The 12,183-nt window shown below is 37.7% G+C and overlaps 1 protein-coding gene across 1 annotated transcript in view; it reads right to left on the bottom strand.

The window, feature by feature from the left end:
• LOC124788817 (ubiquitin carboxyl-terminal hydrolase 34) overlaps nt 1-12,183 on the bottom strand; it is a 518,595-nt gene that overhangs the window by 48,521 nt on the left and 457,891 nt on the right. The window contains exons 48-49 of the mRNA XM_047256101.1: nt 11,094-11,326; nt 1,840-2,043 (exon numbers count right to left, since the gene is read on the bottom strand). Of these exons, the coding sequence (XP_047112057.1) occupies nt 1,840-2,043; nt 11,094-11,326 (437 nt within the window). The remainder of the gene's footprint in view (nt 1-1,839; nt 2,044-11,093; nt 11,327-12,183) is intronic.

Below are 12,183 nucleotides of genomic sequence, written 5' to 3'. Positions count from 1 at the left end.
TCTATCCTCTACCATCAGATCCTCTTCCTTGCTTCCACTGCAGCCCTACATACAACTACCAATGCAGCATCATTGTGCAAATGATGCTGCTTCCCTCATTTCCCACCTCAGCGCAGCCTTCTAACACTGCACCTAGCAGCTCACTATCCTGTTCCTGCCACTACCAAAAGCAGCATTAGCATTTTTCCCCACCTTTAAGCTGCTAGCCCTCTCCTTCCCCATCCTATGTCTCTCCTATACACCCACTAACTGTCCCAGCAATGGTTGCCACACCTCTCAGAAGCAGTCAAAGACATCAAGGTGTGTGTGTGTGTGTGTGTGTGTGTGTGTGTGTGTGTAAAGACACAGCCTGATAGCTAATAATATCCAGTAGTAACCACCACCATCACCACCAATGTGCTTCTCTGTTACTCAATGTCTCCTATGTGGTGAGAAGCAATCTATCATTTTCATTATAAAGTCAATTACACCTCAATTCAATGACAGTAAGCAAACTACTGTTTGTGAAAACATGCATTCCAGGACAGCAAGATTACCTAATATTCTGAATGTTCTGCTGAAATATGACATGAATGAATTCAGAGTTATCTGAAAGAAGGGTGACACGATGAGATCTAAAACTTCACTGATGTAGCAGTTTATATCCTACGTTGTCCTTAGTAGGTTACAGTAATGTTGACATGTTGTGCCTAATGATACTCCAAGCAACCTGCTTGACATTTTTCCACTATTTCATTCCACAAAGCAAGCTGCTTGGACCAACAACTGAGGTAACCATCACTGCAGAATTTGTTGCAGCATGATCCGTCCAGTGACGCAGTTCACATGGCCATTTCAACATGAAACATTTCTAGGCAATGGTGACCAGTGCAATGGCAAGCCTGGAAACAGTACAACCCATAACGTGTGATGTCAATGTAGTTAATTTTCGAAAGACTGCTCCTTCCAACCCATTAACATGATGTTATGGCACACTTTCACATTGACAAGGAATACTAGTAGCAATCGCTTCAATTTTTCGCTTCAAATGTAGGTTCCTCACTGTACGAGCTTGAAATAGCACAGCCATTTTTGGTCACAGAAAAGATGGACTGTACTATGGTGTATTCCCTATCCCTGCACTTTGAATCAGCTTTCTGATATAATGCTGTAATGGCCTTCAAGCTTGGATTCAGTAAGATCATTCTTTCCAAGTGATGTAATTTTCAAAAATATTTGTGTGTCATCATCATCTTTCTGAAATTAGTACTATTTGAGAGTATATGTTCCAAACATGTGTCAATATTTTATGATGTAATTTCAGCTATTTATTTGTTTTATTTACACGTCAAGTTCTGTAGGACCAAATTAGGAGCAAATCTTCAAGGTCATGGAACATGTTAGTACATGAAATTACAACATAAAAGTATGTATGACTGCCTGTCTATCTTCTGTCTCCATATCTTCCTCCCACTCCCACTTCAATAGAGTAACAGTCAACAATATTACATAATTTATGAGTTATTCCGGTATTTTTATACAGCAACAATAACCACTGGGCAAATATCACAATCAATGTAAGAGGAAGGTAAGTTCACAACTTTAATGTCTTGTCAGTTTTGAAGCCAGTCAAGGATGGAGAAAGTAATAGCTCACAGTGAATTATGGAAACAACAGTCAATGTAGAGGACTAATAGTTTATCAGTTTGACAGGACCCAATTACAGTACGGTGAATAACATGACTATGTCTAGAATGTCAACAAAATTTTCTCATTAAAACTTAACAAGATAGTATAATACATTTTAATAAGTACTGATGGACATACATAAAACATGAAATAATAAAGAAGAATTCTAACCTGTGCATGGTAAATGTCGACCCATAGCTTTGGGAAGAATGTTAAATGCAGAGGAACACCTTCAAAGCCCACCATGGCACTCAAGTTCACAAGTGCTTCTGACATGCATTCATTGTTTATAGCCAATCGACACATGACATCAATGAATTCGTGATATGGAGAATAAAAATCATGAAGTGCATGATCATATTCCTCGTCCACTCCCTAGAACAAAAATTTAACAATTTAAAACAGAATACTGTAGGTCACTAAACACTACAGCTACTTGAGAAATGTAGCTTTTGTGAGATTTAGAAGTTTTAAACAATAATGTCAGAGCCTATAACTGTCAAAAATTAATTTTATGCATTTACATAGAGATGTGTCTGAACTACCGCAATAAGCAAGACCACCTAATTGTAAAATGCTGCATTTGTATGCAATAGGCGTTCTAATGTTAACAAAATATAAAAGCTAACGAGGCCAAGTTGCTGAAGAAAAGATACTGTGTAACACACAGTTATGACCAACAGATTTACAAGTAATATTTCACAAAATAGAAATTGATGTGTTGTTGTATGTTCTTCCCTGAAGTGCAGATATTAAGTTCTTCAATGAAGTGATTACAACACAATGGAATGAAACAGCCTGTGGCAAAGATCTGGATAAGTGATCACTGTGGTTATTGATATTTTACTACTGAAGTGTGGATGTACCAGAAATGATGCTGCCAGTAGACATGTTGCTCTAGTCAAGAGTGCATTTGTTACATTCAGCTGTGTTTTAATCACTTCACTGAAACTCCATATTTTCACTTTGGTGACAAATAAGGGAAGAATACGCTGTCGGGGGGTGGGGAAAATCAATACCGTGAAAGAGTTGAGCGACATAAACAAAAGTTGACAGGCATGTTTCTACATCTGAAAGATGATGACCATCCACTAGTAACCATTACGAAGATGCAGATCAGGTTTGCTTTAAATACATGCTGCAGTGGTTGTGAGCATTGGTTACCTTTGACACTGGACATGGTGAGATGACGTAGTCCAGAATTCCTTTAAGGTGACACAGACACCATTTTCAACACACCACTGAGTATGAACGAGGTCATGTAAAAGGGCTAAGAGAAGATAGATATTGCTTAAAGACTTGGTAGGAATCTAGCCTCTGTACACGATTGCTGGCAGGTCATGAGAACGTACAGCTGCAAGAAAACCAGGCTCCAGACGACCATGTGGCACTACCAAGAGCAAAGACCATTGCATTCGGCAAATGGCTCCGACGCATTTTACTGCATCTGCTTCAGCAATCTGAGCAGCAACTGGCACCACAGTGAAACAACAAACTGTTACAAATCAGTTATTTCAAGGACAGATCCAAGCCAGTCACCCTGTAGTGTACTTTGGAAGGCAGGGGGGAGCTCTGTTGTATTTTATGGTGAAAGCTACATATCCATCGGTGCTCATGGTGGCCATGTGTTGGTTAGCAGCAGGCCAGATGAGAACTTGCAACCATCCAGTCTGCATGCTACACATACTAGGTCTGGAGTTATGGTCTGAGGTGTGATTTCGTATGACAGCAGGAGCACTCTCGTGGTTATCCCATGCACCCTGACTGCAAATTTGTACATCCATCTGATGAATCAACCTTTTGTGCCGCCACTCATGAACAGCATTCCAGGGGGTGTTTTATAGAAGGATAAGGCTCACACACATACCACATCTGTAACCCAACATGCTCTACAGAGTGTTGGCTTCTTGCCTTGGCCTACTTGGTCACAAGACAATTCCTGCATCGTCCACAAACAGCATTAACTGTCCCTGTATTGACCGACCAAGCGCAACAGGCATGAAACTCCAAGCCAACAAACTTCTGTCACCTATACAACACAATACATGCATGTTTGCATGCTTACAAACAACATTTTGATGGTTACACCAATCATTAAGTTATCTGCATTTCACATTTGCAACAGTTTATCTTATCCTTACATTAAGCTGTGATCTTGCAATGTTAATCACTGAAATATGTTACCTAGTCAAATTTATTCCTGAGATTTAATTAGTCTACATTAATTATTTTTTGGTGGTGTGGTTTTTTTTGTTCGTGTATATAAAAAACACAGCTACTTCTATTTTGGGAAATATCACTTTGCACAGTTGTTTTACAAAAATTGTGCATGTAATGGAACATTTTTCCAAACTTAAACACCTTCAAAATAGAGTCCACCAGATATATTACATCTGTCCAAACCTTTTGCCATTGGCGAAAATAGTTTTCAATCTCACCTGAAGTTATTTTGTTTAGGACCTCCAACAATTTTTTTTTTTTCACTCCTTCTACGACTTCATGGGGGCAGGGGGAAAAAAAGACCTACACTGCCTTGACATGGGATCTCACATGCCTGGCTTTCTTTGGACTTAGTGATGAAGCAGTTTTCCAGTAGCTGGAGTGTCGCTTTGTTTCTGGGTCATATCCGTAACACAAGAATTCGCTACCCACAATGACAATGACTTCTGCATCACAATCCGGATAAATTTCTGGATCTTCTTTCAATTTCTGGCACACAGGAAAACAACTGGCTTTCTGGACATCAGAGAGTACACACAGGATAGATTTTGCTGCAACACATTTCATCTACAATCAAAATTCGTTGGCATGACCTCCACAACATTCCAGTTATTTCCACCAATTCATTGACTGTTCTATGATGATCAAACGTGATCAAAAGACGGATTTTTTCAGTCTTTTTTGCCCAGTCTGGAAGTCAAAGGACATCCCACTCATGATTTGTCTTCAACTGACACTGGACCATAAAAAACACTTGTAAACCAATTTCTCGCTCAAAGCTTCTTCCCCATAATCTGCTCACAGTATTGAGAGTTTCTGTTGCCGATTTCCCTAACAGGAAACATAACCTGATGTTAGCACGTTGGTATTTAATGTGTCTTAGAAAAATCACCAAACACATGAAACAGCATTTACAAAAACAATCACATTGACCACAATAATGCTTCCACACCAATGCTGGTAGGACAACTGATACAAATTTGTGTCTACTGGAGGCACATACCGGGAGAATTAGGAACTGTTATTCTACTAACTGCTAGCGAAAAATTTTCATTACTCTTGCGTCTCCCTGGTAAACTGCTTAAAGAAAATGTTTCGCTTATCACCAAACCATTTCTGCTACACAGGAAAATCCAGTATGGAATGGAACAATATGATGAAAAGGATAGTTGCTACTCACCATATAACGAAGATGCTGAGTCATAGAAAGGCACAACAAAAAAGACTGTCACAAAGTTAGCTTTTGGCCAACAAGGTCTTAGAACCGCCAAAACACACACACACACACACACACACACACACACACACACACACACACACACACACACACACAACCACAGTCTCTGGCAGCTAGAGCCAGAAGAACTAAAAACGTAGGAACTTGCTATCCAATATATCCTCTCATTCTCCCATACACTTTCCTATCTGCATTTGAGTTGTTACAATTATTATTTTATTTTACTTGTTTTTCTGTTATGTAACTTTTTCTACCATATGCAACTCACTCTATTCTCTCTCTAATATTCTTTGTACTTCTTTGTATTACTTTTTCCACTTGCGTTTTTCCCTTCTTCTTGCTCTATATCTGGCCTAATTTCTCGCTCTTTCCCCCCTTTCATCTCTAAGCTTGTTATCACATTACCTTTCACTTATTATTCTCTATGGAACCTTTTCCTTTATCTCAGACTTTTTCCTTACTAGGCGGATCACTCTTAGCCTGGGTTCTGACTGATCTGCCCCCCCCCCTCCCCACTCCCTGCCCCCCCCCCTCCCCACTCCCAGCCACTACCTAATAAACCTCCATAAAACCTGAAGTTTAAAGTTCCTTCCCCCTTTGTTGGCTATAGTGGCAGCAGTGGTTCTTGATGGTAAAGAAGGAAGATTTTTTAGTACTTAACGTACTGTTCAAGACAAGTTTATTAGGGACAGACTGCTTGCTGAGATGGGAAATCTAAATCTAGATGTCTGGACAATCATTTGAGCCACCATCCTGAAGGTAAGTAATAGTCAGGCTGTCTGACTGTTTGTGAGTATAACAAATTTCTGAATGAAATTTTACTTGTTATGATATGGCAGGAGCATTTGCACAAGAACAGCTACATGTGAAAGTCTTTCTGAGGAATCCAACACCGTGTGTGTGTGTGTGTGTGTGTGTGTGTGTGTGTGTGTGTGTACAAACAACTGCCTTTTTAACTGGCTTCTTGAAAATACAATGAAAAGATATCATAAATTTTGATGACTACAATGAGTTGTGTATTTCATTGCCTCAAATATGTCATCCTTCCTCTTGCAAATATATGCAACATTCATTGTTCCAACCTAGGTGGTGTGCTGATAAGAGAGGTATGTGAAGAAATGTGGATGATGTACCTTGCTAATAAGTGGGCAGGACAGTGTGTTATGTTATAATACTTTTGACATCTGAAACATTTCACAGGATTTGGAATACACAACTAAAATGGCAGTGAGAAAGAATGTCAGGGTGAGAGAGCGCAAAGAATTAAGTGGTTGCTGAAGTCAAGTTATCGCTGAATAAGAGTTGTACATTTAAATCTGCTTCTGGTTGGTCCTTTTATGCAGAAAATGTGATGACATCTGTGTAATTGTCTTAATGCAAACATTTTTCCTGTTATAATGAAGCTAATTTTGGCAAGCATCTGTGGGATTTTATGCTTTCCATCCTTATTTTCCTTACATGGCGTCACATTGTTACATGTTCTGATTTCCCTTAGAGCATGTTCTGTGATTGGTCTAATGTGACCAGCTATAAATCTTCATCATTATAAGCAAAACATAACTAATCAATGTGCTTTATGCTGTCAACTGGTTACATAAATGAATGTGGCTATCAGTGGAACAGTGTCTACCAGTGACATTTGCAGGAGATTAGAAATACAACTGACTAGACAACACACTGTAAGAGTATCACTGCCTGCTTCACACTCATTAGCGTCCCTTTCGAGGAGTATAGAGAGGCACTGTTAGAGCCGCATGAGAGGATTCGGTGTGAGGGGTACAAGTACTGCTGGGTGTGTGGCTAATCAAAACTCCAACCGCTGCACTGCCAAAATGAGTATAATTTTCACAATAGTAGTCATCTTCTCTTTTTGTATTAGTGTTCTGTCAGTGAAAGAACCTACAAATTAATACGAATAATTGTGCCTTCAGTAAGTGTGTGTTGTGTCATTGAGGTGACCACGCTCTGATGGTTTTGGAATCAAGAAATCTGAAACTGAATATAATACAGTAAGTACTGTTACTGAGAGAGACTATGAACTGTGTGGAATTATAATTCATGAGTGAAGAACTTTTGTCCATGTACTGCGTCCTGATATCACCAGCCAACCGTGTCGTGAATCTGTTACATGTAGACTCATGAAAGAGATTGCCACCATAATTAGTGTGAGCCAATATTAAATACCAGGCACTAAGCTAATTATCAAAAGCATAACTAAATATACAGATAAAAACTTTCAAATGACTGAGATGTTAGTGCATGGACAGTGCAATTGAACAGAATGACACTGGGTCACTAAGTTTTGCAAATACCACTGTGACTCAAGTCTTAATCGTAGTCTGAGACTCTTTCATTATTAAAAAAGTTTGTAAACAATGAAGCCTACACTTGTGTATTTCAAGGTAGAATATATGTGGACCTATACCAAATACTTGAGGTCTTCAAACATTCCACGTGGAAAAATATATCTAAAAACAAAGATGATGTGACTTACCAAACGAAAGTGGTGGCAGGTCGATAGACACACAAACAAACACAAACACACACACGAAATTCAAGCTTTTGCAACAAACTGTTGCCTCATCAGGAAAGAGGGAAGGAGAGGGAAAGACGAAAGGATGTGATATTTAAGGGAGTCATTCCAATCCCGGGAGCGGAAAGACTTACCTTAGGGGGAAAAAAGGACAGGTATACACTTGCATACACACACATATCCAGCCGCACATACACAGACACAAGCAGGGTCCCGCTTGTAACTGCTAAAATGAATGTAAACAGTTCTGACGTCACATTCACTGGAGGCAATTTGTTGTTATGAAGCATTGCAGTCTTCCTAAGTCTTTGACACAGTTTGCTATTGGTAGACTCTTGTATGAGCACTGTGTTTTGTTGTTATATATTGCGCATTTCCTTTGCAATTTAAGTTTTATTTTCGTTTTTTTCCTTTCGTTCATGTTTTATTGCTGTAGAATTATTCTGCAGTAGCAGGATACAGTAACAACCTTTGTTAGAGTATCGGTTCTTACTAGTCAAAATTAACTAAAACAATGAAAAATTCCCGGATTTTTCCCAGTTTTCTCCTGGATGAAAAAATTCTCCGAGTTTTTCCCGGATCTCCCGGTTGTCCCGGGTCATATGCACCCTGTGATAGGATCCGGTAGATTGGAAATTTTGAAGGTCCTGATGGAAGGAAAGGTTGCTGTAACAGATAAAGCTACTCACAGCTTGAAAGCAGTCGAAAATTTTCCACTTTCACTTTCTTGAGATTCCAGCTACGTAAATTAACAAATTAATCATTGCAAAAAATGCATTCCACCTGTTATCTCTTGTACATGTGCGTAAATATATTTGAAAAAAAATTAATAAATAAATAAAAAAAATTAAGAACAGCTGGAATTAAATGTGAAATTATATCTCACTGCAGACTTGAAATCTTTCTTGCTATTACTGAACATAGACAGTACTGAAAGGAAGGAAATATATAGATACATAATTTAGAGAACAGAACAAGAAAACAGAATACTAGCATGCAGCAATGAAATATGAAAGAAACGATGGGGTAATGTATCTGAGATTAACGTCTAACGAAGCACTGGAGAAACTGTTACTCAAACTACTGTGTTCTGCAAAACGCACAGCTATAAAAATGCTTCGCTTTTTTGTCAAGTGATGTTTGACAGAGAAATGTTTAATTTGATATAATATAAATATGACCCCGGGAATTCTTATTTTTCTTTCTAAGGTAGTGGTTCAGTACAAACAAGTTTTTTAAGGCAGGAGAGTGGAAAAAGTAGAAACTGAATGCACTAAAGCATCGGCTTCATGTCAAAATGTCAGCTGCTTTTAAACATGTAGCTGGCAGACTGTCAAACCCCGCCCCACATCAATCTCAGCACTAGTACTGAATGCAAAACTTAAAATACCTGCTAGAAGCAAGTGTAAATTGTTTATGGAATAAAGAAGCTGCCATTATCTGCACTATGCCCCCACCCCCTCCCACAATTTCAGATTTTTTAAAGACATTATATAAGTAAAAAGAATGAAAGTAACGGTTTCTAGCTACTTAAACCAGATACTTCAAAAGAGAGTAAAGAAAAACCTACTAAAAATGCAAGAAGTGGAAAGAGAGACAAACTAATTTTTTCTACTACAGCCATACTTACAGCCTATATTTCTGATGTGTAAGACAAACAAAATCACCGCAGATGCTTTACAACCAAAACAGATCTGAAATACAGCTTATTTGATCATTATCGATACAGCATTAACAGAGTTAAAAACAACATGTACAGCTATAAATAAAAGTAAATGAAACTGCGCAGCACATTATGTTGTACTTAATGACTATGTGAATAATATGCAGAAATATTTACATATATGTCCACGCGAGGTACGGTCCTAACATGATAATTACATGTACAAATCTTTTAAAATACTCCTTAAACCATTACTGTAGTGAAGAGAAATTCAAGAGTAAGATGTTTATCATTGTACATGCTGATGCATGTGAATCATTTAAAAATGTTTTAGCGAATTCAGTGCCACCATTAACAAGAGGCATATAATAACCCTGTACTTCTAGGATTGTAATAACTTCCACAATTGCATCATATGAAACAAGCATTATTCCAGCCTTTCTTTCATATTTCACCCTTGCTTGCTAGAGTTCTGTTTTCTTGTTCTGTTCTTTAAACTATATGTTTCCTTCCTTCCAGCTCCGTCTCATTTTCAGTAATTGCAAGAATGTTTTCACACCTACAATAAGGCACAATTTCATCTTTCATTCCAGCTATTCTTAAAATTTTATTGTATTTCAAGTAAATTTATGTGCATGTGCGCGCAGGCGCGCGCGCGCGCACACACAGACACACACACACACACACACACACACACACACACACACACACACAGAAAGCATTCTTTTTGTAAGTTGTGAAAAAATGAATACTACAGCACATTCTGGTATTCTGGTCTGTGTTTAACTTCGAGTCATCTGTACCATGAGCTAACAGAGTACTTCCGTGCAGTGGAAGTAGAAAATTTGCAACTGCCTTCACAGCTACAATTGGTAAACAAACAGCTGCAGCAGCACTTCAATACTGATATGTTGCTAGTAAGTAACACTCCTGACCGTGATCCCTCTTATTTGATAGGAAAATTTAGATTAATGGTACTCTCAGTGTTACTCAAGAGGAAGATGCTGCTTGCTGAGTCCAGGTTTCATGCTCAACCTACTTTTCATATCAACAGCACAAAAAACATTGCACTGCACTATACCACACTACATTCACTATAGGCATCAACACAATACAAATACCTATTTACTATGCCAAAGAAAGGCCCTGCATCAAAAATTACAATAGTTTTCACCAAGCAACATGAAATTGGTTTGTAACATTTGGATACAAACAAATGATTAGGAACAGAAAAGTTGCATTTGAATTGAAGTAAAGGTTGAAATTAATGTTTGAAAAAAGTTACTTGGAATGTTGTCAAGAATCTTACATAATAATTAGTCTTCACAGTTCCCATTATTTTAGCAATGTTGGGAAGGGAGATACAATGTTTAAAGATACTTATTCACAAGTTGTGTGGTATGAAAATGGTACACGCAAAAGAGATGTTCTTGAACAAACCTTTCTCTAAATAATCATTCATGGAGACTGTATGAAAAGCTAATCAAACACAGAACGTGCAAAGTCAAGCCAGTTAGGCCAGAACAATAATACAAGCAATGCATCACTGTTTGATAACTGTAAGTTACTTGTTCATAAGTTACATACTGTGAATTACTTGTTCATACGTTATGTCACTTATATTTCTCACACAGTGTTTTAAAACTAGAAAAACAAAAATATTCATATGCATTAAAAAATTACAGGCATTGTCATCAGACAAATATTTCCAACAAGACATTTAAATGAGTTTAAATAATAACTTGCAACTAATATGTATATCTGTAGCTGACCTTAGCAGCCTCCAGTTGCCCATGAGGAATAGCCATCTGTACCATAGGACGGGTTGGCCTTGCACCCGACTTTATACCATGTGGTGGTAGTTTGTGTCCACGGCGAGGGAAGTATGGGCCCATTGGCAATGCGTTGTGATTTTCTTGGAAGACAGCATGGCAGTGAGATAGAAGAGGAACCAGTACTTGTATAACTTCCTGAGGCATTAGCAGAACCATTTCCTTCAATAGTTCTGTATGGAGAGACAATATGTGGATAAGAAATTAATATAAAAAAGATAAAAATTCTGAAAACATTGGAACATAGATTGTATTGTGTAATGTCCATTTAAAAGGGTAATTATGTCATTCCTACACAGCAAATAATATTATAGTTTCAGTACAAATTAAGAATTTTAACGTTCAGCAAAAGACTGTTGCATTTTCTTCTGCATTTTGCAACAAATGAAGTTATTTCCAATAGTTTATGGATGTTTTGCAATTACTACAAACAGGAGCAGATCTCAAATAAAAAACTTGAATGTGTTATAAATATCTTACGTATTATATGATTATACAGGTTTCATGACTTTCAGAATGCTGCATTCCAATCTTTTCTTTTGCATTGTTTTATTGACTATTCTGGGATCACATCTTGATAACCATGCCATTTTTAAAGCCTATTCTTATTCTGTGTATAATGATGTTATTGGTCACGGGATATAATTCTACTGAAGTTATGCTGCTAAATCATGATGCTCCATATGATGTCAGATCGTTTGCAGCTCATCTCAATTAGTGATATGCAATCAAGTCTTGTGTTTTAACTTGAAAAAAGAAAGAAAAAAAACTAATAAAAGGAAGATAAATTGTATGTGAAGTGGGTCTTCTGAAACTTCTGTCCATAAAATAACGATGACAAAAGTGCATGTACATAGTTTTTGTTTCTGACATTAAACTGAAGAACAATCTTGTGAATTTCTCATCCTCTTTTAGAAAATATGAGATGTGAGCACAGAGTTTTGGAGCAAGTAGGCAATGATTATGAAACTTAGATATTTCAGTATGGATTGGAAATGGAAAGACTTAACTCTGAAAAGAATGGTCTGTA

Source organism: Schistocerca piceifrons, chromosome 1, assembly GCF_021461385.2.
Source record: "Schistocerca piceifrons isolate TAMUIC-IGC-003096 chromosome 1, iqSchPice1.1, whole genome shotgun sequence".
NCBI classification, from domain to species: Eukaryota; Metazoa; Arthropoda; class Insecta; order Orthoptera; family Acrididae; genus Schistocerca; species Schistocerca piceifrons.
Note: the sequence above shows the minus strand (reverse complement) of the source record. Positions and strands in the feature narration are given on the sequence as shown.